Consider the following 27263-nt stretch of genomic DNA (forward strand, 5'->3'; position numbering starts at 1 on the left):
TTCGGATACTAAAAAATAAACAATTTGACCGCCTGCATGCTAATTAAGTAATCAAACATTTTTACAACCATCTGTCTTGATTAGATGGGTTATGTTCTTGGCGTCTTAAGTTTAACCTGGCCTAAAACACATGATAGATGTATCACTCTCACGTTCTTAATTAATCTTAACCGTGGTTTGTAATAATTGAGTAACGGTTCGATAATCGGTAGCTATATAGATACGTACTCTTTCGTGATGTACTGACTTAGCTAGTTCATAATTTTACACCTAGGTTTCTTGTTTGGCACAAGAAGTTGAAGCCACTGATACACAGATGCCGGCTCTTTTTGATAATTTTTTGGCTTCTTCTGCACTGCATTTTCTTCGTTACTTCCGAAATTCGGTATATCTAATTCACTTCCATATATATAAAGCAGCAGACTGTAAATCCTTCCACAAGCAAAGCTCTGGTTGCTAAAAGAAACCATGGGGCATAACAATGGGGTTCCTCTTCCCTTCATTTTCTCTCTTGTTGCATTGTTTCTGTTGGCTCTGCATGTCAATGTGTCTTTCGCAGATAGGTCGACGTATATTGTCCACATGGACAAGTCCCTCATGCCCAAGTCCTACTCTAGCCATGACCATTGGTATTCCTCCATTGTTGATTCATTCAAATCCGAAAACCCTACCTCATTCGATGGCAACAAAATCTTGCCTTCCATTCTGTACACCTATGATACTGCCTTTCATGGGTTCAGTGCAGTTCTATCTGCTGATGAATTAGTGACTCTAAAAAAGTCCCCGGGTTTCGTCTCAGCTTACGCTGACAAGTCCATTACGCTCGACACCACCCACACCACTCAGTTCCTCAACCTCAATCCTTTCGCCGGACTGTGGCCTGCTTCGGATTACGGAGACGACATCATCATCGGTGTCATTGATACCGGTCTCTGGCCGGAGAGTGAAAGCTTCAAAGATCAAGGTATGACCAAAAGTCTTCCAGCTAGGTGGAAAGGAAAATGCGAGGTTGGACAAGAGTTCAATGCCTCTCTTTGTAACTATAAATTGATTGGAGCTCGATACTTTAATAAGGGTGTCATGGCTGCAAACCCCGGTGTCACACTTAGCATGAACTCGGCCAGAGACAGTTTAGGGCATGGGACACATACATCTTCCACAGCTGCGGGGAACTACGTAGACGGGGCATCTTATTTTGGCTACGCTAAAGGAACAGCCAGAGGCGTAGCACCGCGTGCCAGAGTTGCCATGTACAAGGTTAGCTGGGATGAGGGGCGTTATGCCTCTGATGTTCTAGCTGGTATGGACCAAGCTATTGCTGATGGTGTGGATGTTATTTCAATTTCCTCTGGCTTTGACGACACACCATTGTACGAGGATCCGGTAGCGATTGCTTCATTTGCAGCCATGGAGAAGGGTGTGGTGGTTTCAGCTTCAGCCGGAAATGAAGGCCCCGAGCTTGGGAAATTGCACAATGGCATCCCTTGGGTCTTGACCGTTGCAGCCGGCACAATAGACCGCTCATTTGGAGGAACATTAACCTTTGGTAATGGTTTAACCATTACTGGATTTACCTTGTTTCCAGCAAACTCCTTAGTCGAAAACTCGCCACTGGTTTACAACAAGACATTCTCAGCATGCAACTCAACCGCAGCGCTTGAAACTGCCCCAGATGCGATCATCATATGTGATGACACGGTGCCTATTCGTAATCAAATATCTTACATCATCCAATCGGGGCTTCTTGGAGCTATCTTTATTACCAATAATCCTGAGATACGCGAATTAGGTTACGTTGGAACTCCTAGCGTTGTGGTGAATACGAAGGATGGGCGGACTGTGATCGAGTACGCACTAAAAAGTGAAAACCCTACTGTCAGCATAAATTTCCAACAAACGTTGCTCAATACAAAGCCTGCACCCGCTGCAGCTTTTTACACTTCGAGAGGTCCTTCAAAAAGTTATCCGGGCATTTTGAAGCCGGACATAATGGCCCCGGGGTCATTAGTTTTAGCTGCTTGGGTTCCCAAGGTTGCAGCGGGTAAGATCGGGTTCAATGTGAACTTACCTAGCGACTACAATTTGATATCCGGGACATCCATGGCATGCCCTCATGCTTCAGGTGTAGCTGCTCTACTGAAAGGTGCGCACCCGGAATGGAGTGCAGCAGCAATTAGATCTGCTTTGATGACCACAGCTAACCCATTGGACAATACTGGCAATCCAATTCTTGACGACGGTGACAATTTCAACTTTGCTTCACCATTAGCTATGGGAGCAGGCCACATCGATCCTAATAGAGCACTTGATCCGGGCCTAATATACGATGCAACTCCACAAGAATATGTCAATCTCTTATGCTCCACGAACTTTACGCGTAACCAAATCTTATCCATCACTAGATCACATGCCTATGATTGTTCCAAACCATCTTCTGATCTCAACTATCCATCTTTCATTGCGTTGTCCAACAATGATCACAAAACAAAGACAAGGGTTCAAACATTTCAGAGGACCGTAACAAATGTGGGAGATGGCGCGGCCAGGTACATGGCTTCGGTGATTGCTCCAAAGGGTTCTCAGGTAACAGTCTCCCCGGAGATACTGATCTTTGCATACAAGTATGAAAAGCAAAGTTTTACGGTCACTATAAATTTCAATGCGAAGAAGAAAGGGAACGCTTCTTCTGGCGCACTTGTTTGGATCGAACAAAATGGAAAATACACTGTCAGGAGCCCAATTGTAGTGTCACCTCTTGTTTGAGCTGATGGTCAAGTAGGATGTTAATTTTGTTGGAAGTTCAAATAAAAACATTATTACAATGTTGGCGTGCTGCTAAGAAAAATAAATGCCAATAGTTGAAATAGTTGTCTGCAAAACTATCCTTTTCAACTAGCATGGTTTTAATCCTTCTGCAGCTGCACCTTCCAAAAATTAAAGCTTCCCATGTGTTGGCCGAAATTGTGGATTGCAACCAGTGGAATAATGCAGAGTGTGTGTGTGCAAAAGTCTAAAGCTGCTGCATGTGTTTTAAAGGATGTAAAGACTTTGAACACCTTTATTTATTTTGCATGTGTTAGTCTTTGTTTTCTATTGTTTATTAAAACCACTTGTGTGGTTCTTTAGTCTGCATGTATAAGTAAGCCTTCCCGTAAGGCTATTTAGGGGTGTGCTATCCACACACCCCATTTTACTTCTCACATACGTCTTGATAATTTCTATCTGTTGATCTTCTTCAATTCATCCGATCCGACGACTGAAAATGAAAAAGATGTGTGAGAAGTAAAATGGGATGTGTGGATATCACACCTCTTTTGTAATCCCATTCCCATTTTCAGCAATAGAGTTGAAAATCTTTTAATATATTAAGCGAATGTTTTTTCAAGACGCTTGCTGCTTCTTTCTTTTCTCTTGTCCAGCTTCGTAAAGAGAGTAACAAGTGAGAGGTGTGACTGAGTTAGAAAACCTGTCACCCACATAATTGGTATTGAGTTTGTAAACTCTTGAATACCAACAAATTTCATAATAGAATTGTTGTTCTTATTAATTTGTTATGATTTTTTTGATATTGTTTGGATGTGTTGTTAGTTCTTATATAATTTTTTTAGCTTCATCAGCTGATATGGTTTTTTGTTTTGATTAATTGATATGTGTAGAAATTAGAATTATGGAACGATATTACAAGCAAAAATCATCCTTGATTTGTTTACGTTAGGACCACCCAATGTCTAAATCCTGGATCCACCATTGCATACATATATATGCAGGGAAGAATTTTGAGATAATGTTCAAATTAATTATACAAGGCTTTTGAAATCCCCACATATATATATATATATATATATATGTATATGTATATGTATCTGTGTGTGTGCGTATACAATGTTGAGGGATTGCAAGGTTTTCCAAGCACAGAATTTTCGAGCAGTACTAGTTGTGGGAATGGACAGAAGACCGGCAGCCATCCCGGAATCCTTCATCAGGCTTTCTCTTATGGAAGGTGAAGTTCGAATAATTCCTAGGGAGCAAAAACAGCATGAACCTGACATGTACTACAGGACTGATGGCACTGTGCCGCTCCAATATCTGATGCGAGATTATTTTGAACGTAAAAATCTTCTGTTCGAAGTAATGCGATTCACTTTCAATGGAAATGGGGTCAGGGAAGATCAAACTCCTGAACAGCGCAAAATGGAGGACGATGCTACTGATGTATTCTCTGATCAACTTGGCGGCCATGCTCTCAAGTTTAATTAATTAACGCCGCGTCATCTTTTTGCCATAATTAAGGCATGTTAGAACGCTTATTTTGAATTTTAACAGTTTAGTACTCATGCTTTGCAAAATTGGGACAATCTGGGTCTGCCGTTAGGATAATTCATTCACTATTTTTTTTTGGGACAATGTACATGTTCTATGTGCTTTACTTGTTACATATATTATCTGATCTCTTATGTTCATGTTTAATTTAATTTCTGTTAGGCACATTTTTCTTCTCCGTTTTTTTTAAGGTGCTGCCAAGATAGATCTTTGGCTGAACTTAGATTAGCTTTAAGATATGTTTTCTTCTGTTTGTTGCCTGATATAAAAATGTACCACTCTGATCAGCTCAATCTGAAGTACTGCAAAACCCGGCCTAAATGACCGAAACAACCGTAAGTGTTTGGCACTATTTTCTGTTTGAATTAGGTGTTTATGCTATGAGAAATTTTATTTGAGCCCATATTTTGTATCTCAACACCCAGCTTACTTTTTATACCCACATTGTATTTAATTTATCTATCATTATTTCTTTACACCCAACGTTATTTCTGAAACCGTCCTTACTTATCAAAACTCAACTCAATCAAATTTCTTTTTACACCCAATTCAATCTAATTAAAAATAAAAAATAAAACCCTAACTAGTCAATCATCTCCATGGAGCAAACCCCCTTCTCTCTCTCTCTTTAAAAAATCCTTCCATCTCCCATGGTTGTCATTCTGCACCCTCATCTACTCCTCCGTAGTCATCCAAACCTCTTCCTCTTCCTTTTCTTCATCATTTGACATCTCTAAAATTTTAGAGCACTAATTAGCTTAATAATTGGTATGTGTTCAATCGATTGGTTCAATTTTTATGTATTGATTCCTTTTTCTTTTCAATTAAATGAGCTTCTGGTTAGAGTGTTTAATGAGTTTGGTATGTTTCAATTAAATGAGAATCTTCTAGACTCTATATTCCTATAAGTGGTAGAAAAATGGGTACGTCCATGATAACTTTTGGTAGATCAATGAATATTTTTAACCGAGGATTTTTTTTTTTTTTTTTGTCAAAACTGTGGATATTTATTAGATACAAAAGTTGCGAACAACAATTCACATTACATTGAACTGTGGCTAAAAAGTATATCTCCTTTGCATGTTTTAAAGGCGAACTCATAGCTAAGTAGTTTTTATTGTGGAACAAAATTTCGAGAATTGATCTAACCTGGATGTGTAATTGAGTTTATGCATTTTAATGATTAAACTGATAAATATTTCAAATACATATGGATTTAATATCGTAGTATCTTTTAGCCTCTATATGCCACAAAAGTTGCGGACAAAAATTCACAATACATAGAATTGTGGTAAAAAAGTATATCGCATTTGCACGTTTCACAAGTGAACTCATAGGTAAGCAGTTTTGATTGTTGACCAAAACTTCGGGAATTGATCTAACTTGAATGTATAATTGAGTTTATGCATTTTAATGATTAAATTCATAAATATCTCAGCCACTTATGAATTTAATATCATAGTGTCTTTTAGCCTTTATATTAGTATCTGTGGCAAAAAAATGGGTACCTCCATGAGAAAATTTTGTAGATCGATGAATATTTTCAATCTGAATATTGATTAGATACCAGAAATTATAAGTCTATTCGTGAAAATCTAAGTCAATGCCATGTACAATATTTGTTAAGATGTATTTAGGGAACTGTTATTAGCACTCCAAAAATCTCATTCTACACTTTGCACAAGTGTATTTTTCTTTCTAATTATAGAAAGTTTGGAGTGCCAAATGAGATTTTTGGAGTGCTAATAACAATTTTCTATATTTATATACATTTTATTTTAGTTTGGAAGTCGACTTCCCTTTTTTTTCTTTCCTTATCAAGTTAATAATATCGTTGACTATGACCCTGTGCAACTAGTTGTTGATTCGTTTTGAATAATCAACATTATTTCTTACAATGTCTTGGGCGTATGAATAACATAAAGAAAACGGTCATGATACAAGCTGAATAAGAGTAGTACTAATTAGTAAACAACTTGTGCATGATGTTTGCTTATAACCAAGTAGCATGAAAGGAAAAATGTGTATGTTTCATGCATGACTTGGAATAATATTAGTAAAGTCACATAGGCCAATCAACTTGTTGTCAAGTGGCCCTTTATCACAGTGATGAAAAAGTGTTGTGCTCTTGCATGACGGCGTGAGTTCGAATTCTGTCGATGAGTAATCTAACATCTAACTTACTAATGCTATCGCTTGACTCAAAAAAAAAAAAAATTGAAATGTATGTAGTGGATAAACACAATCTCAAAATTTAATTAAACTCACATAACAACGATAAATAAAGACATGATCACAACTTAGGGGTGGTGAGCAATCCCATTAAAATAGAACTTAATATATACATATTAAAAACAAAAACAAATTGATGCAAAATCTCCCGATGACTAATACTATTCCAAGTCATGCATGAAACATACACATCTATCCCTTCATGTCACTTGGTTATAAGTAAACATCATGCATTTACTAATACTATTCCAACCACTTGGTTATAAGCAAACATCATGCATTTACTAATACTATTCCAAGTCATGCATGAAACCTACACATTTGTCCCTTCATGCCACTTGGTTCTAAGCAAACATCATGCACAAGTTGTTTACTAATTAGTATTACTGCTATTAGCTTGTATCATGAGCCTTTTTTTTTTTTTTTTTTTTGTTATTCATACGCCCAATACATTGTAAGAAATAGTGTTGATTATTCAAAACAAATCAACAACTAGTTGCACAGGGTCACAGTCAGTGATACTCCCAACTTGATAAAGAAAGAAAAAAAAAGGAAGTCGACTTCCAAACTAAAATAAAATGTATATAAATATAGAAAATTGTTATTAGCACTCCAAAAATCTCATTTAACACTCCAAACTTTCTATAATTAGAAAGAAAAATACACTCCAAACTTTCAATCTGAAGTATTGCAAAACCCGGCCTAAATGACCGAAACAACCATAAGTGTTTGGCACTATTTTCTGTTTGAATTAGGTGTTTATGCTATTCACTCCCTCTCTTGTTGTTTGCTGTTTGGTATCTGGCGTTTTGGAAATGTATGCTTTGTGAGTTTCTGGAATATTTATATACCAAATCCTGATTGGAATTAGGACCTAATCCATCGGCTAATGATCCAACGACAAGAAAACGTTAGCCCCGGTTTGGCACCAGATAAACAACACCTCAATCCCTTCTGTTCGGATACTAAAAATTAAACAATTTGACAGCCTGCTTGCTAATTAAGTAATTAAACATTTTTTACAACCAACTTCTTGATTAGATGGGTATTATTTTCTTGGCGTCTTAACGATGCTCTCAATTAACCTGCCTAAAACACATGATAGATGTATTACTCTCGCTTTCTTAATTACTAGCCTTCATGCACGCGCACATGCGCATGCAGAAGATATTTTTTGAATCACGGTGTGCTATTTGCGACTTACACGTTTTAAATGTATTTATATGCGTAAATTAACAAAAGGAAAGTCAAATATTTGAAGTAAATGAATAAGATCATGCTAGAAGAAACCCCTCATAAACCAATTAAAGCAACTGAATTCACATAATAAAATTGGTCTCTATAGAATTTACAATAAGAATAGAGAAAATAATATTTAATAAACAATTGATTGAATCATATTATTGCTAGCCTATTGTGAGGTTAAACTCACCTCTCTCCCCCTTAGTGCATATAATATCGTTTATTTAAAAAAAAAAAAAGAATCATTTGATAATTAATTTAATCACATTATTATCCGTGTGTGAAATACCTTTTTAATTACCGACATTACACGTCTCTTAAGATGTTTTGAACGTGTTTAAAAATAGAGAAAATAAAATTTAATAAATAACTGATTGAATCACATTATTGTTAGTCACTTGTGAGGCTAAACTCATCCACCCCCTAGATAATATCGTTTGTTAAAATAAAATAAAATAAAACAAACAATCATTTGACAACTTATTTAATCACATTGTTATCCGCGGGCGAAAAACCTTTTTTATAACCGGAATTACACGACTCTTAAGATGTTTTGAACGTGTTTAAAAATAGAGAAATTGAATCACATTATTGCTAGCCTATTGTGAGGTACTAGTTAAAAAAAAAATAAAAATAAAAAGCACCAAAAAGTATATTATTAAAAAAATACTTTGAAAATGACGAAAATGCCATTGCCTTATTTGATGTATTATTTTAGAATGCCTTTGAAGATTTTTGTTTTGGGGGCATTTTTGTCCAATTATTTTTGGTAAAGCATTATAACACCAAAACACCATTCACCTTTTGTGTTCTCTTTATATATAATAGATTCTTAACCGTGGTTTGTAATAATTATATCAAGATACGTACTCTATCCTAATGTACTGACTTAGCTAGTTCATAATTTTACATGTAGGTTTTGTTGGGGCTTAAAGGAACTTCACTACTTTGGAGATGTTTATCTTACAAAAAAAAAATGTAATGCAGTGGATATTTGATAGGCAAGAGAAATAAAGAACACTCAAGGTAATACACAAAAACTTTTTATTCCCACACAAACTAATACAAGAGGAAACACTCAAACACTCTCAATGGTCATGGCTAGTGTTTGAGTGTTTCCTCTTGTATTAGTTTGTGTGGGAATAAAAAGTTTTTGTGTATTACCTTGAGTGTTCTTTATTTCTCACTTCTTGCTCTCTTTTCTTTTCTTTTCTTTTTTTCCTCACAATTTTACAACTAAACATTTTCTTGACTATTCTAGCCTAAGTCAACCGACTTGGCTTTTTTAAATTGATGCTTTTTTGCTAGAGTTTTCTAGTCATAACACACTGACTTAGACTTTGCTAGAACTCTCTAGGATGTGCATGAATATTTCTTTGTGCATGGGCTATCAATTGTCTTGGGTTAAGATAGATTATCAATTCAAAAGGTTTCCTATTTAGCACAACAAATTGAAGCTACCATGCTACACATGTTCCCACATCAGTGGGGATAAAAGGAAACTATGGGTTTAAATATGATTACCCCATTTTAACTAATACAGGTTTTTTTTGTTGTAAAAACCTCACACTTAACAGATTGGGCAGGTGATAAAGTTGGGGACAATATCGGTATCGTTAGAGTGGGGCTCGGGCCCGTCGATCTAAAAAAATTCAACATCGTATCAGAGCCCATGGTTACGAGCCCGTGCAAGCCAAGGGCTTGTCACAAGGAAGTGTGGGCTTGGAAACAAGCTTGGACGCTTAACATAGAGTTGGCCTTTGAGTTCTGAGAGTCATTTCCTGAAAATGATTGAAAACAAGTTTGGACTCCATTGGAGCTGACCTCTGAGTTTCAATTGTCGATATGTGGATTTTCACTTGTGAACCACTAAATAGGGTTACACGTAAGGGGGAGTGTTAAAGTCCCACATCGGTGGGGATAAAAGGAAACCATGGGTTTAAATATGATTACCCCATTCTAACTAATACCAAAACTTTTTGCAGTAAAAACCCCACACTTGACGGATTGGGCAGGTGATAAGGTTAGAAGTAGTATCAGTGTCATTAGAGTGGGGCCTCTGGGGCCCGTCGACCTTAAAAATTTCAACAACATATATGCCGGCTCCTTGTCATCATTTTTTGGCTTCTTTTGCACTGCATTTTCTTTGTTACTTCCGAAATTCGGTACATCTCATTCACTTCCATATATATCAAGCAGTAGACTATAAATCCTTCCACAAGCAAAGCTCTGGTTACTAAAAGAAACCATGGGGCATAACAATGGGGTTCCTCTTCCCTTCATTTTCTCTCTTGTTGCATTGTTTCTGTTGGCTCTTCAAGTCAACGTGTCTTTCGCAGATAGGTCGACATATATTGTCCACATGGACAAGTCCCTCATGCCCAAGTCCTACACTAGCCATGACCATTGGTACTCCTCCATCGTCGATTCATTCAAATCCGAGAACCCTACCTCGTTCGATGGCAACAAAATCTTGCCTTCCATTCTGTACACCTATGACAATGCCTTTCATGGGTTCAGTGCTGTGCTATCTGCTGATGAATTAGTGACTCTAAAAAAGTCCCCGGGTTTCGTCTCAGCTTACGCTGACAAGTCCATTACGCTCGACACCACCCACACCACTCAGTTCCTCAACCTCAATCCTTTCGCCGGACTGTGGCCTGCTTCGGATTACGGAGACGACATCATCATTGGTGTCATTGATACCGGTCTCTGGCCGGAGAGTGAAAGCTTCAGAGATGAAGGTATGACCAAAAGTCTTCCAGCTAGGTGGAAAGGAAAATGTGAGGTTGGACAAGAGTTCAATGCCTCTCTTTGTAACTATAAATTGATTGGAGCTCGATACTTTAACAAGGGTGTCATGGCTGCAAACCCCGGTGTCACACTCAGCATGAACTCGGCTAGAGACAGTGCAGGGCATGGGACGCATACATCTTCCACAGCTGCGGGGAACTACGTGGACGGGGCATCTTATTTTGGTTACGCTAAAGGAACAGCCAGAGGCGTAGCACCGCGTGCCAGAGTTGCCATGTACAAGGTTATCTGGGATGAGGGGCGTTATGCCTCTGATGTTCTAGCCGGAATGGACCAAGCTATTGCTGATGGTGTTGATGTTATTTCAATTTCCTCTGGCTTTGACGACACACCATTGTACGAGGATCCCGTAGCGATTGCTTCATTTGCAGCCATGGAGAAGGGTGTGGTGGTTTCAGCTTCAGCCGGAAATGAAGGCCCCGAGCTTGGGAAATTGCACAATGGCATCCCTTGGGTCTTGACCGTTGCAGCCGGCACAATAGACCGCTCATTTGGAGGAGCATTAACCTTTGGTAATGGTTTAACCATTACTGGATTTACCTTGTTCCCAGCAAACGCCTTGGTAAAAAACTCGCCACTGGTTTACAACAAGACCTTCTCAGCATGCAACTCAACAGCAGCGCTAGCAACTGCACCAGATGCGATCATCATATGTGATGACACGGAGCCTATTTATTATCAAATATCTCACATCATTCGGTCGGGGCTTCTTGGAGCTATCTTTATTACCAATAATCCTGAGATACGCGAATTAGGTTACGTTGCAACTCCTAGCGTTGTGGTGAATACGAAGGATGGGCGGACTGTGATCGAGTACGCACTAAAAAGTGAAAACCCTACTGTCAGCATAAATTTCCAACAAACGTTGCTCAATACAAAGCCTGCACCCGCTGCTGCTTCTTACACTTCGAGAGGTCCTTCAAAAAGTTATCCGGGCATTTTGAAGCCGGACATAATGGCCCCGGGGTCATTAGTTTTAGCTGCTTGGGTTCCCAAGGTTGCAGCGGGTAAGATCGGGTTCAATGTGAACTTACCTAGCGACTACAATTTGATATCCGGGACATCCATGGCATGCCCTCATGCTTCAGGTGTAGCTGCTCTACTGAAAGGTGCGCACCCGGAATGGAGTGCAGCGGCAATTAGATCTGCTTTGATGACCACAGCTAACCCATTGGACAATACTGGCAATCCAATTCTTGACGACGGTGACAATTTCAACTTTGCTTCACCATTAGCTATGGGAGCAGGCCACATCGATCCTAATAGAGCACTTGATCCGGGCCTAATATACGATGCAACTCCACAAGAATATGTCAATCTCTTATGCTCCACGAACTTTACTCATAACCAAATCTTATCCATCACTAGATCACACGCCTATGATTATTCCAAACCATCTTCTGATCTCAACTATCCATCTTTCATTGCGTTGTCCAACAATCATCACAAAACAAAGACAAGGGTTCAAACATTTCAGAGGACCGTAACAAATGTGGGAGATGGTGCGGCTAGGTACAGGGCTTCGGTGACTTCTCCAAAGGGTTCGCAGGTAACAGTCTCCCCAGAGATACTGATCTTTGCATACAAGTATGAGAAGCAAAGTTTTACGGTCACTTTAAATTACAAAGCGAAGAAGAAGGGGAAGGCTTCTTCTGGTGCACTTGTTTGGATCGAACAAAATGGAAAATACACTGTCAGGAGCCCGATTGTAGCGTGACCACTTGTTTAATTGATTTGATGATCATGTATGTAGCTAGAATAAAATTTAAGCATGCTGCATGCTTGGTATTAAGAAAATTAAAAGGAGTCTATTTTAGTTAATGGAATGATCATGAACTAATGAACTAATGGAATAAACTTCTCTTTGAAAAATATAACATGATTGGATTGAACTTAATCATATTGTTTCTACCCACCGCAAGGCTATTGCTGGTGTTTTGCTTAAAGACCAGCATATACATGCTCCATCACCAAGGACGAATCTTGGTTTTGTTTCTACTTCTGAGATAAAGTTACCGCTCAAGTGGTGAACTATTATAGTCCACTATGGAATGTGAACTTAATAATTGACCATTTTGTATGAACGATCACCGTGCAATGCCAGACTCTATCTGCATTCAAATTTTGGGTAACCAAGTAGTGAGTGAAAGGAACCCTCCTCCAACTTACAGCCTAGTGCAGTACCGGCCAGTAGGCTGGATCGGATATGCTAAAAGGTTTCTTGCATTGTTGCTATTGAACTATACATGTGTGTGTGTGTGTGTGTGTGTGTGTGTGTACACACACCATTGCATGTGAAGTTGATTTGGCTGGATATTATTGCTGTTTTTTTCCAACTTATAACATATTTTATTTTTTCCTATATCTTTCCACACAAACTAGTACTACTCTTCTAATTCCATGATCTCTCTACTTTATCATTGGCTAAGAACACACTACCTGGCTAGTATTTCCAGTATTTAGGTATGACTTTCCACTCAATCCATGTAGTTTAAAGATCACCAAACTGCAACCTAATGTAAACAACATGGGTACAGTGGAACATTTTCAAACTTTAGGATCTGGGTGCCAATTAAATGGCACCAATACATGTAAGTCTTTCTCATGTTGCTGACACGTCATGTGATAGCAAATGTTCTGCTTTGTGCATTTTGGGCCTGACCTCAATCCCATGAACAATGAGGCCAGCCTTTAATACACCAGCCACCTCCATACATGTCATCTCCATTAACTTCCCATCCCCTCCTCCTGGGCAGAAGAACTCACCCAGTTTCACCTCCAACCAGCTGTCCGCTCTTTCCTTTGGAAATCGATGCGTTTCTTCGTTTTTTCTGTTCTTCTTCTTCTGCCTTCTTCTTCCGGCTTCTGGGTCCAGAAACACAGTAGTGTTCTTATTGTCAATGGGGGGCTCTCCATCTCCTCCTGTTGTGACCTTTACAGGCACCTCAAATCCGTATGCCCCTTCCCTCAACTTGAACACGAGATAAGCTTCGTACGTTGTGGCTGGGGACAGGATGCGCGTATCAATTTTCCCACGAATTTCAAGCCACCAAACATGCACAACCTCAGCCACCTCCTCAAACCTGCACAGTTCCATTTACTTGAATTCTACACACTAGTAAAAAACCAACAAACTTTTCTCGAAAGCACTTATGATCCATAAGTATTTTTAAGTTTTTCTGTCAAATGCAGTTAACAGTTATACATATAAAGCGCTTTTAATTAGGCTGTCTACGAGCAATGTCAAACAGAATCTTAATTAGAATATGGATGAAAAATTATTAACAGACCTGGATTCAGGCAGACAAATCCATTCCCAATATTGAGGAGTATCGCCCCAGGTAATCATAAGCTCCCTTGCAGATATCATATAGCATTTTTTCCCACTCCATTTGTCCACCGAAAAGCTCTGCAATTAATATTGCGTATGCATGATGTCAATTATAATTACATACATGAATAATAAATTAATCACAACAAGTTAATAACAAAAAATAAGGTATAGTTAATATGAAGTTACCATCTTGCCCTGATCGATGAGGACCGGGTTGTCACATAGAGACAGGAAAAGGTCCTTCTTGGATTTCCAACTGGAAGAAGAAGAAGAGCAAGGAGGGACCGGGAGGGAGGAGGGAGACTGAGGCTGTACGGAGGACTTGCCGAGGATCGTGTAGACATCGGGCGGAAGGAACCTGTCCCAAACGGCGTCCGATTCAGCGGCCGACCGGAAACCCCTAGACACCGCTGAAAGCCTGCACGCGTCTGGAGGCGTCGTTAAGGAGGCCACGGTGGCTTTGCATCCTTCTGGCAACGCCTCCAGATCCATCGCCGGCGTTCCTATAGTTTGTCTTTGTATTGCGTTTTGGTGTTTGTAAACTTGTGTAATATTAATATATGCAGGGATTTCCTAGATGAAGTCTTAGGGGTTAAGTTTAGGGTTGTTTTATAACGCATCAAAGTTTATGGTATGCACCTGGTTTATAGAAACGTTAAATTCGTTGGATTCTTGGACCAAATACAAAAAGAAAAGATCTTGACCTATTCTCTGGGGATGCATAAAAATACAGAGTGGTTTTAAATTTCGAGTATCAGCCTAATTAATAAGAATGGATTTTATTTCTCTTAGATTTAGTAATACATTATTCAGCCTATATTCAATGCACATATAAAAGGTTAATTTTTCGAAAGACCTATTTGTCGTTTTACCCTCAAAACTTGTATACAACTACCAATTTTCCTCATGAATTTTAATTTAGCTGATTATCTCTAAACTTTTATAAATAGATTTTGAAAATTTTCATCTAATCTTCCATTCATCTTGATCACGCGAACATCACATGGCACGCATATGACGGGGAAAAGATAATTTTATTTTGATAAATTGGGCGCAAAGTCAGTAGTTTGCAGCTGCGAATTGGATTTCAACTAGCTGAAGAGAAGAAGAAGAAAAAACAATCTACTATCCACATTAGGGTAATATTACTTTATTGCCCTCAAACATTTTTCATCAGACTTAAATGGATAGGAAATTGGATGAAAAATTTTAAACCTAATGTTAGAAGGGAAATTAACTCATCATAAAAATTCAGAAGGATAATTAGCTAAAATTAAAATTCAGAGAGAAAATTAGTAACTGCTTAAAGTTCTAGGAGAAAATCGAAAGATAACTCTTTTCAAAATAAGAGAAAAGGTTATTGGGTTTCCTTTTTCCCTTTTGATTTCAAATTTTTTACTTTAATAAGTCATCAGCACTATCTAGTATCTAGTGTATATTCTTTTAAGTTAGAAGTCTCAAATTCAAATTATCTTGTTAACGAATTTAATGTAATAACACCGACAGTGGCAGACCCAAGTTAGGATAAAAAGTCCAAATCGAGCACTTGAACTCGGTTTGATTTGCGACGCGACGCCAGATGACCTCGGTTCAATTTGTTGTGCACCATGAACTTGGCCGAGAAGAGAATGCAGGCATTCTTAGGTCAAAAAACTATACGTGTGATAACACATCTCCCGATCTCTCCATCCATCAAATAAGTTTATAACGTTTTACAACAAGTATTCAAAGGTGAAAGGAATCATTAAATAATTATTCAAGAGGACTGTAACCACCGTTGATGACCAGGGCTCAGCCACTTATAATGTCGAAGTTAAAGAACCAAAAGGGTGCTGTTGTCGCGGTGTGACCAGAAAAATTGGTGTCCGGTAAGAAATAGAGAAGCAAGACTACACTTTGGCAATCAAGTACAAGAGCTCCGAGGAAGAAGCCATCCCATTTGGTGCAATTGTTTGGGAAGAAGAGAGTGAAAATTTTACCATGAGGAGCCCTATTGTGATCTCGTGTAGCCCTACTGTGATCGTTGTGTAAGAACACGTTAGCTAGCATTTTGGGTAGTTTGGTATGACTTCAATTCAAACCATGTAGTTCAAAGATGAGCAATTGCAACCATTGTATCAACAAAATTATAATACAGTGAGCCTTTTTGTTTCTCTTACTAGTAATTTTCCTGATATGTAACGTCGACAATGCACCCATTACGTGTAAGTCCTTAGAAAAAGCTTAACTTTCTACACTCTTTTGGGCCTGACTTCAATCCCCTGAACAATAAGGCCTCTCTTCATTCTATGAATGTCAAGTTCCTTACATGTCATCTCCATTAACCCCCCATCTTCTTCTCCTGGACAGAAAAACTCTCCAATCTCCACCTCCAGCCAGCCGTCGGGCCTTTTCTTTGGATATTGAGTTTCATCGATTTCCATGGGTCTCCCGGTAATGTTCTGTCTCCCCAGAAACACAATGCGCTGACTACTAGTCTCTTCTTCTCCAAAAAGTCCTACCTTGACCTCCAAGGGATCGTCATGATCAAATCCTCTAGCCCTTTCACTTAACATGAAAACAAGATAAGCCTTGTAGACAGTGGAGGGGGAAAGAATCCGTGTATCAATTTTGCCACGGATCTCAAGCCACCAAACAACTACAAGCTCAGCCACCTCCTGAAACCTGTTTCATTTAACATGACATATACTAATTAATCGCCTAATTACACACATACACACATATTTCAATCTATATATATACGTCGCTAAAACAAATCCAACCGCAGAATAAGCACGATATGGAAGCGCTTTCTCAACATCTTAAAAGCATAGCTGTTAGCTTAATCAAACCAACAAAACGTAAGATGAATGAACTTTACAGACCTGGCGTTGGCAAGAGAAATCCATTTCCAGTAGGCAGGAGTATCACCCCAAATAATCATAAGGTCCTTCGGCGATATCATGTAACATTTTTTCCCACTCCATTTGTCCAGAGTAAAACTCTGCATATATAGATCATAGAAACAGATTGGAAAAGAACACAAAAACTTATTCTGGCTAGTTTTTCATGCATTAGTTCCAGCAGGCACGATCTCAAAGTCTAAAGTCATATTTTCATATTAATATATGACAATAAAAAATTCTCAGAAAGTAGAGAGAAACAAATAAAATCTTCAATATATTCATGTTTCAAATTTTGGGAGCTATCCCTAATCCCACCACAAAAGCGAAAAAGAATGTATAAAATTACCATCTTGCCGTCGTCAACGAGGACAGGGTTTTCGCAGAGAGTGAAGTAAAGCTTCTTCTTGGAGGAGGAGGAGGAGGAGTGAGATAGGATGGAGGGGATATCAGGGGGAAGGAACTTGTCCCAAACAGCGTCGGAATCGGCGGCTGACATGAAACTCTTAGACACCGCCGAAAACCTGCACGCGTCTCGAGGCGTCGTTAAGGAGACGACGTTAGCTATGCATCCTTCGGGCAACTCCTGCAGATCCATGTGAACGTGATGATGATCGTCATCGAGTACCATCGACACCGGCGTCCCGCAGCCCCCGCAGGTGATTCCTTCTCCTCCTCCTCCTCCTGCTGATGCACCGGCGTCGACTGTCTTCTTTTGCATCTCTGATTGATCTCCGCCGCGGCGGTGTCTCTTCATGTTTTCTGTCTGTGACGTTGACTCTCGCGTCGTGCGTGTACTTTGTGGTAAGTGTTCTGTTGTGTGTAAGAAACTTGTCATATTTGTAGGGAGAGAGCCTTACGCGTTAAGTCAGGGTTCAATTTTTCCACGAGTTTTGCTTCGTTTTCTAATGTTGACAAACGCTACACTTTCTAGAAAACTATTTCCAAAATTTATTTCTCACTTTCGACACAGTGTAAGCTTCTTAGAATTAAATTAGAATATTTTAGAGCATAAGAGATTTTACCGCAGCAGAAGAAAAACAATCATGCACATGCACTATGATATGTGGTCAATTCACACTCTCTCCGATAACTATCTAAAACTAGTTGTATTCCAAAAAATAATTGGCCACCAAATTGCTATATTTTAGACCCGAACATTTTTTTTTTTTTGGAATTTAATATTTAACCTTGTCTTTCTCAATAAAATAATAAGATCACTTGCAAATATTTTCACAACGTAAGATTTTTAAAATTAGTTTAGAAATATTGATTTTTTTTTTTCTTGCAATCGATATTAAAGGAGATGACTGAGCATCACATTCTAGAGTGGAATGATCCAACTTTTTATATTGGGCCTAAAAGTAATTTCGTTAAAGGCCGAAGATAGCAAAGATTAGCAAGCCCAATAACAAGAAAAGCCCAACACGAAGAATAACAAGCTTTAGCTAGATACTAATGGTGCAGGAAAAAGAAGCTCTTATCCTTTTACCATTTAAGAACGGCATTCATGCAAATAACTCAAGTATTGATACAATAGATGCGATTCCGGCAACGGAAGTTGAGAATTCAAAAGCCGATACCGCTCGTTGTCCCTTCACTAAGCAAAAAAAAATCAATCGTCGTCATCCTTTAACTCAAAAATTACAGTAAACATTGATTTGAATCCTAGTAAATACAAATGGTAATTCGAGTGTGACCGCTACAGAACAAACATTCTGGTTTCGACAACCTTCTTCTCGCAATATTTGGATCTGATACACTGACTTTACACATCTCAGAAAAAATGCAAAACCTGAAAATTAAAGACAATTAAAGGCATCTGGTAAGCTAAAAGAAAAAATAGACGGTGCGTGTGTTTAGAGAGAGAGAGAGAGAGAACTGAATTTTGAACGAAAGTAATTTATGCAGCATAAACATGACACGATAAACACAGAATGTGGACCGAAAGTTACCTCAATGAAATTGTACAAGGGAAATGCATAGACCACCGAAATTGGTTCTGACATCCAAAAAAATTGATTAGCCATCTCCAAAGAAGCAACCGATTCACTACTTTACAACAACATTAACCAGCTTCCGCGCCAAATCTCTGCACCAAGAATTCATCTAGCTGACCCCAGTTTGGAATACTACATTCGCTCATTTTATCAGAGGGCAAAGATCGAATGCATCCAAGAATGTGTGTGACATCCCGGCGCAGCCTGGTGGACAAAGTGAAAAGTTGTGTTTATTAAGGAGTCCTAACAATTGTATGCGCACAAGGGGGGGGGAACTGAAAAGGTAGTACCTGTCCTTGGCTTGTGGTGTGCTGATCTCTAACCGTGAAAATGCCTCTGATATTTGTGAATGGAAGACCAAAATCACTTGCCTGAAAATTACAAACCACAGTAATCATTAACTGCCCTCTTCATCAACCAAATCACACTGATTAAAAATGTGGAGGGAAGAAGCAAGAACGTCAAGCTAACAAATGGAACTGGATGATCCTTTGAGTCTTTGACCAAGTTCCCAAGATAATTTCAAGTTATATGAACCTTACCTGAAAATCGCTTGAACATCGACCTCATGTAAAGTTCGAGTTAGAACACGTTGCAAGTATCCAACTTCCTGAAAATCAGTTGGGCAAGGCCCCATCAGATCAATTAAGATAAAGAAACTAATACAATAACTAAGTGCTTATATATAAAAAAATATAAAAAAAAAAAAAAAAAAAAGGTACCTTGGTAAGGGATCGAGCAAATTGGCTGGGCTGTGGGTCAGCCTCTTCAGGTCTATTCCAGCTCTCTACAATTTGAGGCAACCCGCGTAGATGAACCAATAACCTTTCTCTCATGATCTGAACTAGTTTGGTGTGTATTTCATCTCTATGAACCTTATAATCCTGTTTAAATTGAATGAATAAACATCACAATGGTTTCTGGAATATGAGCATAATAACTGGCTAATGTAAATATGAGCTCAAATAATCTGATTTTAGACTTCGAGATACAGATGCATTATGAAAGGATAACAATCTTGACAAACATGTAAAATTACATAATCATGGTCAGAGTCATGAAACACAAAAGCAAGCACATGCAATACGTTTGATAATTCATGAAAGGGGACCAAAAAATAATTATCTAGAAAAGTGCGTGGTACCACAATCCCGTAAAACACCATCAAAATGAAGGGAAAAATTATATAACTAAAATAAAAGTAGAATACAAATCCCTGAAAATGTTAAATCTGTTGCCCAGTGTGAAAAGACAAACCTGAGCTACTCGATCAATTTCAGATAACAACAATGCTTTTCTTGTCTCTGGCACTTTTAGAAAAAGAATTTGCCTGATTTCTTGCAGAAATGGAATGAATAAAGTCATTACTCCATTGCTCAAAGTATAACTCTACAAATAAATAGATATATACATTCACAGCAAAACCAACAATTTTTTAAAATTTTTTAGTCGCCTACCAGGAATAATAGCATATGTAAAACTGATGACTTGACTTGCCAAGGCCAAGTGTTTAGAAGTGATAGACTTTAAACCGGATACCTGCATTAGCACATGTGATGTATCAAAAAGCCGCAAGAATGACCCCGAGGAGCATAGTCAGTAGATATAACAGGATATAGTAACCAAAAACATCGAAAGGGGTTTCAAACAATCACTTAAAGCATTTAGGAGCTCAAGAAAGAAAATTACATATAAAACCCGTGAAACGAGTTTTTGATACATGTACATTGAAGAACAGTAGATATTTGATTCGCTCAGTTGCATAAACCTTTTGGAGTTTCTAAGTGAAAGTTACTAAATAGTCTGCAACAATATCATCTATTATTGAGAGAAATTCTACCTGCATGGCACCGGCACCAAGAACAAGCTGACACGTTCTTGTATTGAAAAATTTTAAAATTTCTACAATACGATGAACAACTTCAGAGGACAGTGCTGGAAAAAAGTTGTTCATATCAATGTACTCTGACAACATCTTCATCAATATCAAGCCACTGGAAGAAAAACCAAGAACAAGGAGAAAACGTAACTAAAGGGTGGCTTATACTGAAATATTCTTTTACTTATTGAAAAAAATTTAATAAAGTTCCTCAATAGGGAAAAGAAGAGTACAAATCAAAACTCCAAATTGCAAATCAGGATTGGTATAAAAAATAAAGAATAAATGGGGAAACAGAAAGATAGAAAACTAAGGCAACTGACCAGTTTACCATGTGAAAACCAACACCTTTGTAGAAAAGGGTTTGAGAGGTTGATTTTCCTCGCTCCTTCACGTTGCTGTGGTTATTTTGAGCAACAGAGTTTGCAACATCAGCCTTATTTTTCTCAGTTCCATCAGAATTTGGTGTCTCCTTTGCAGTACTACCTGCAGATGTTTCACTAGAATCCGCCCCTTTAGATTGCTGTTCAGCAATTGATGGTCCTGTATCTGCTGCATGTGAACTATTACTGGGTGTGGCCACCTCATTGTAGCCAGTTTCCGTATTATCTTGGACAGTATCCAGGTTCTCGGTTACCAATGATTCAGAACTAAATAGTGAAGTGACAATGACCTGAAATTCATCAGGAACATCCACTTCCACCCACGTTTCTTGGTCAAGAACAGCTTTAATTTTTGCCATCTACAACAACCATAAAAACAATTAGCTCATAGCAACATACTTGGTAAAATAAAAAGTGAAGTATAAGTATACACGATCAGAAACTAACTCGAGATTCATGCTGAAAATCCATGAAGGCTTTGGCCTGCGACTGTAGTGTTCCCCTGATGCTAAATCCTGGCCTTCCCCCGATCTGTTTAGGTTGGCAGTGCCACAAAATGGCACCAGAGACATAACATTGTTGATCTTAAAACTAAAGGAAAGAAGAAGGACAAGAAAACAAAGGGGACAGATAAAAAGTATAAAATATGAATACCTTCTCCGTAGCTGTTATAAAGTTTTGTGTGATGTTATATATGCTCAAAAACTCCTGCAATCTCAACTTAGGATGAAGAAGAGCACGAACCCCGAGTAGCTTTGCCCATCTTCCATGAGCAGCATCACATGCTGCAACAACAGCTTCTGTGTTTTCTCGTAATACATCAGCTCTGTTTAGAATCACATTTCTTCAGAATACGCATACATTTGGAAACACTCTAACATGGGGACATATCAAAGGTAAACCCTAAAATTAACAAAAGAATTTCTGACATTCATTAGGGCAAAATTTATTTTACTGACAAGACAAGCACAAAACAAAATCTTAAAATTAAATGATACAAAAGGTTTTCAGCAAAGTTGAAATTTTAGACATCAAAGTAACATAATCAAGAGACAAGACCTCACCTAAAATTCTTAGAGATGTTTGAAGGACTTGCTGCATCATTTGCCTTCCCTTGAATTGAAAGGGCCTTTGTAGCAACCCTCTGATGTGAATATGGCATAAGCAAGCCACCTTGACCATCACTCTCTTGAGCTGTTTCTGCAGCTGCGGCACCAACTGCAATTGCTGCAGCAACAGAATCGGCTGCATAGTGACCATCGAGGTTGCACATAATCCATTCAATGGCCTTCTTCACTTCAGCAGCCCGCACTAGATGTGCCTGCATTCACTAAAATAAATCATATGACATCACACTCAAATAGTGGTTGATGCTTAAAAAAAATAGACAAGAACTTAGATGAAGCTAGCACAACAAAAAATGAATGAAATACAGCACATATGCCATCTGATAATAACTTATCGAACAATCTAAAAACAGATAATGTATGTATGATGAGTTGATGTGACAGTACCCGTTCTTTTATATGAACCGTTACACTTAAAACCAGTTGTCCCTTACCCTAATGCTGCCAAATGAATTCTACTGATAGACTGAAATATTAATGAAAGAGTAGGAGTGACCAAAATGTAGACAGGGAGAAAACCTGTCTATCATTTCTTTACTTGCGTTAGAGTTAAAGAAAATATCTGTAATTGGTTCAACTGGCTCTCAAGTGGTTGAAAAATTACAAGAAGTGATATTATGTGCTTCAAATTAGTGAATTAGTCAATGGTTTGCAACTTGCAAGAAACAAAATATATAAAGGACAAAAGGACAATCATAGTGCCTTAAAAAGTTCTGTTTACAGCGTAGTAAAACGTGTAAATTAGTTTATGTAGTTGCAACAGGGAACAAAAATTGAAGTAGAAATAAATAAAAGTTGGTGATAAATTGAACTGGATGCTTAAATATTTAAGCTCAGTAATGAATGGAAAATTGACTATTTTGCATCATAGACAACCCCAAGCCAAATCTATCTTCAAGCTAAGCCTAAGCTCTTCATTGAGGAGAAGAACTTGTATGTTGTATCCATCCCCAATCATTGATAATCATTAGAAATATCAAATTTAACTTCTAGATGCACACTAAATTACAACAAAACGAACAATGAGTATACTGGGAATTCAACAAACTAATAATAAAGCATTTTCTTGTCAACAATACAATGCCTAGAAAACAATACAAGAATAGTCTAGAACACATACCCTTACAATCAGAAAAATAGCACTTAAAAGTTGAACAAAGCTTTCAGATGACAGGCTCCTCAACTTGCTCGCAAGTGATGCGCCAAAACCTAAAAAACATGTTTAAAAGATCAAGGACAAATTCATCTTTAAAAAATGGTACAAAAAGAAAAGAACAAGACAGAATGTAAACATAAAAATTGAGAATTATAGCATCTACTTTTTCTCCTATATTAGGTGTAATTCTCAGTCATAGGCGTAGATGATAGACAAGATTACAAATTTCTCACCATCTGCATCAACTATTCGCTCCCCCGGTGTAAAATCTGACTCCAGTGGTCGCGAAACAAGAATGGGAAGCAGCTCTGCAACGGCATTTTTGATAGCAGACTTCATGTCAGCTGTAAGTTGGTCGCGATATAACCTCAACACAGAAGGGAGCTTGGCCTGAAAGTAAAAGAATACCATCTTTACTTAAAAGATCACTAAAGGTACTCACTGATCATGGAAAGAACTAAACTTCATCCCAAAGGAAGAAATAAAAATATGTTGAAAAATATTAGGTTTGACAAACCGATAATTACTCACTGTTCTAAGCAACCCAATAATGACAGGAAGAAGACGATCTTGAAAATTGGAGGTTTCTTCGTCATCCAACTTAATCTGCTGATACAAAAATAACGGTGATCAGTTCACATATAGAATCATGCACAGATGCCTGAAAATCACGATAAAGGATATCAACTTAAAAAAGCAGTCATAGCATATAAGAAATGCAAACAAGAAACCATCAAATTTGGACAAGGCACTCGGTGTATAAAAAGTTAATTCAACAAAAGATCCTACAAAGCCTTTATAGATTACGTAAATGGTCAAAATTAAATTAAACACTTTCTTGCAGGGTTCAACAAAACTTGCAACATGGCTTATGGCAGGGCACTGGTTGTTGAGCCATCTTCAGATACGGTTGTAGTAAAAACAAATTTCAAAGCATACTATATAAAAAGATATGGTTCCAAATAAAATCTGCAAAGAAATCTTCACTCCTTACAATATTATATTTATCTGTGAGAATTTAAGCGAATTCGGAAGAAAAAGAAATGCAAAGGCTACAAAACTTAATTATCTGCTTTTCCGATCAGTGGAGAGCAGCTCCTTGCAGGAGAGAATAGACTTGAAATGAAGTAAAGAAATATTGTGGCATTTAAGAAAATAACTTGAGCTTACTTCACCATCTTCTCCATTCATCAGACTAGATGCCCTTGCTTTTGCTCTGGATATAATTATAATGTCTGTATCTCCAGCATCGTGTATTGAAGCACGCATAAACTCTGCAGAAAGAATGCTACAAGAATAAATTTAATAAGTTACTATAAACATGCCTCATATCATATTATTCCATTTGAAAGACTGAAAAACGTTTATTCAAATATTTTGGTCAATAGAAGCCAAACTGGATGAAGAAAAGCATCTCTATTTCAGACTCTCGGAAGAAAAAAATTAAAAGCTGCCAACCCCAGTCCCAAAATATTGAACCGCATATATTTAAAACGAGAAGGACAAAAATAATTATGGAATCAGAATTAAAAACATCAAAAGCAACTCAAATGGTGTCACTTGTTTCACTAAAAATAGTGTCACCGCAACAGGAAAACATACCTGTTTATGGATTCAATTGAAGCCGCTACGCGATCCCTAAGGTGATGGAAGCAATGTAGACCAGTAAGCTCGTCTCCATCCTATTAAACGTATTGACATCAATTAGGTACCAAAAAAGTTTAGTCCACTATTCCTTGTTTTAGTACTAGTTTGTGGAGGCAGATCAAACATAACGTAAATAAAAACATACCAGCAAATGCTGTAAATCGTCTGTGACGTCCAAGGCTCCAGCACAATCTGCAGAGGCAACAAGCTGTATGACAGAAAATGTAAATCAACTTATATCAAGAAACTTGCTACTTATAAAAATGACGATAAACATTTTTACACAACTCAAATGAAAATCATGAGCATTTCTTATAGAAAGGGACGAAAAACAAGCCACTAATCATCTGAACAGGTCGGGGATAAAATTGCAACAAAAGACTTGTGTGGATTATAATTTAAACTAGTTGGGCAACAAATTCAAAACCTATTATTGAATCCGAATCAAACTACTAAAAACGCCACCGAGTGCATATCAGTGCTTTAAATTGGCCCTTACTAGTATTTGCAACAAATGTAAATGGTCATCAAGTTTTATACTACGATCAGATTTTCAAATGAAGTGAATCTACTACGAAAACAAAGATAAAATCCAACATCGCAAATTGGCAATTCTTGATGAAGTGAATTCTAGACCAAATGGCTACTAATTATCACAACATGCACAATTCATTACACTACAAAACCGAAAGAAAGTTATTGAAGCGCAATGCAATACCAGTTTAAGTGCCGAAAGAGCTTGATTAACATATAAAATGAGCCTCAATTTCTGCTGCAGAGCCAACAAATTGCTCCTGGTTTCATTCAAATCATGAATCTGCGTTGCGCACTCGACCAAATCGACATCCATGAGCAGAATCGTCTCCTTGAGCTCTCGAATCCGACTGCACCCCTCGACGATCTTGACATTCAAGTCCTCCAGCTGCCCCTGCGCCTCAAAGAAGGAGTTGGAACGCAGCGAGATCTCCTTCACCAAGTGAAGCTCCACCACGTCCAAGTAATGCGACAGCTTCTCCTGCAGTCCCAGGTTCTCTGAGACGTTCGTGAACGGGCAAGCCGACCGGAACGTGGCGCCATCCTCCAGGGCGAAGTCCTCCTTGAAATAGAGCGCCGGAACCTCCCGGAGGCACGCGACGAGGGCTTCGCCTTGGCCACCGATGGAATCGACGTCGGATTTCTCCTTCTTCACGTGGTTGATGATGTCCTCGAAGCGGTTGTAGTGATCGGAGACGGAGGCGAGGTAGGGCTGGAAGTCGGATCGGGTCACGGGGTCGGACGCAGATTTCGGCACGAGAGGTGCGAATTCGGGCGGGGCGACGGAGGCGGAGGAGGACCACCAACCGACCCAGGAGGAGGCGTCGGAGGCATTGGGGTTGTTGAGGATGGAGGCGAGGCTCTGGCTGGTGTTCGGGTCGGATATGGAATTGGATCGGCTGTTCAGCTTTCCGGGTCGGGCGTCCATGATTACCATCTCTTTGTTGGAGCTGCTGCTCTTGTAATTGTGGTTCTGGTTCATGAGCGAGTCGGGTGAGTCGACTCGGGGCGAGTGGGATAAACCCTACAACGGAAGAGGGGAATGCGCGTCGTGGTGGTGGATCTGGGATTTGGTGCTTTTGCAGGTGATCATATCATATGCTCTCTCTCGTATGGGAGGGAGATCTGGGAAAGGAGATAGGAGAAAGTGGAGGAGAAAATGGTAATTTAATTGATAAAATCGCAGAGACAGGTCGAGGTGGAGTTCGTCATGATGGTTCGAAAATTCTCACAGGGGAAAATCGGGCCGACCCGGCTTGGTAGAAATTGCAAATTGGTGTGAATGAAAAGCCGGTTTTGCAATTTGAAGCCCAATAAGTTTTTATCCAATTACTATGGGTTGTGGGCCTAAGCCCAATTTATATTTCCTTTCTTTCGTTTATTTTTTTTATTCAAGCGTCCTAATTTCTGAAGATTTGAATTTGAATGCTTAAAAAGATCACTTTGTTTTAGTCAAGCTGGCTAAGTTTGGTCTGTGAATTTCATATTATAAAGAGTTTAGAAAATTCAGGATCGAGTAAGTTTATTCTTTTTTTTTTTTTTTTTACATGATATAGGTTTATATAAATTAAAGTTTTTTTTTTTTTAAACAAACGATATTATCTATATTAGGGGTGGGAGGTGAGCTAGGTCTCACAATGGACTAGCAATAATATGGTTCAAATTCGCCTTCAGCGAGAATCAAATTTAAGATCTCTCACTTACAAGTGAGGA

The 27263-nt window shown here is 38.4% G+C and overlaps 5 protein-coding genes and 1 pseudogene across 10 annotated transcripts; 3 read left to right on the forward strand and 3 right to left on the reverse strand.

The window, feature by feature from the left end:
• The first annotated feature begins 443 nt into the window (after positions 1-443).
• On the forward strand, positions 444-3059 carry LOC137721733 (subtilisin-like protease SBT3). The gene has a single exon (XM_068460754.2). The coding sequence runs from the start codon at positions 469-471 to the stop codon at positions 2761-2763; it is 2295 nt and encodes a 764-aa protein (XP_068316855.1). The 5' UTR covers positions 444-468; the 3' UTR covers positions 2764-3059.
• An 823-nt stretch (positions 3060-3882) lies between these two features.
• On the forward strand, positions 3883-4257 carry LOC137722224 (uncharacterized). The gene has a single exon (XM_068461183.1). The coding sequence runs from the start codon at positions 3883-3885 to the stop codon at positions 4255-4257; it is 375 nt and encodes a 124-aa protein (XP_068317284.1).
• Positions 4258-9933: 5676 nt separating this feature from the next.
• On the forward strand, positions 9934-12480 carry LOC137721734 (subtilisin-like protease SBT3 pseudogene; annotated as a pseudogene). Its single transcript, XR_015961926.1, has one exon. The product of XR_015961926.1 is annotated as a subtilisin-like protease SBT3 pseudogene (transcript).
• Positions 12481-13072: 592 nt separating this feature from the next.
• Positions 13073-14555, reverse strand: LOC137721735 (putative F-box protein PP2-B12). Its single transcript, XM_068460756.2, has 3 exons — positions 14129-14555; positions 13899-14017; positions 13073-13691 (listed from the first exon to the last, which is right to left on the reverse strand). The coding sequence occupies exons 1-3, from the start codon at positions 14432-14434 to the stop codon at positions 13211-13213; spliced, it is 906 nt and encodes a 301-aa protein (XP_068316857.1). The 5' UTR covers positions 14435-14555; the 3' UTR covers positions 13073-13210.
• A 1472-nt stretch (positions 14556-16027) lies between these two features.
• On the reverse strand, positions 16028-17653 carry LOC137722430 (F-box protein PP2-B10). Its single transcript, XM_068461431.2, has 3 exons — positions 17174-17653; positions 16807-16925; positions 16028-16606 (listed from the first exon to the last, which is right to left on the reverse strand). The coding sequence occupies exons 1-3, from the start codon at positions 17579-17581 to the stop codon at positions 16174-16176; spliced, it is 960 nt and encodes a 319-aa protein (XP_068317532.2). The 5' UTR covers positions 17582-17653; the 3' UTR covers positions 16028-16173.
• Positions 17654-18283: 630 nt separating this feature from the next.
• Positions 18284-26732, reverse strand: LOC137722429 (vacuolar protein sorting-associated protein 54, chloroplastic). Of its 5 annotated transcripts, none has more exons than XM_068461428.2 (19): positions 25735-26732; positions 25162-25224; positions 24972-25051; positions 24540-24657; positions 23901-23975; positions 23603-23759; positions 23334-23422; positions 22151-22407; positions 21741-21912; positions 21534-21617; positions 21027-21445; positions 20665-20818; positions 20282-20363; positions 20082-20161; positions 19547-19708; positions 19367-19434; positions 19115-19195; positions 18780-19028; positions 18284-18619 (listed from the first exon to the last, which is right to left on the reverse strand). In XM_068461428.2, the coding sequence occupies exons 1-18, from the start codon at positions 26530-26532 to the stop codon at positions 18893-18895; spliced, it is 3075 nt and encodes a 1024-aa protein (XP_068317529.1). In that variant the 5' UTR covers positions 26533-26732; the 3' UTR covers positions 18284-18619; positions 18780-18892. The 5 variants fall into 5 exon arrangements, with proteins under 5 accessions (XP_068317529.1, XP_088549280.1, XP_068317528.1 ...); XM_088693154.1 differs by having other exon boundaries at positions 20082-20154; positions 25735-26690; XM_068461427.2 differs by having other exon boundaries at positions 23901-23978; positions 25735-26690.
• Positions 26733-27263: the final 531 nt, after the last annotated feature.

Source organism: Pyrus communis, chromosome 4, assembly GCF_041283825.1.
Source record: "Pyrus communis isolate YQ-2024b chromosome 4, ASM4128382v1, whole genome shotgun sequence".
Lineage (NCBI taxonomy): Eukaryota > Viridiplantae > Streptophyta > Magnoliopsida > Rosales > Rosaceae > Pyrus > Pyrus communis.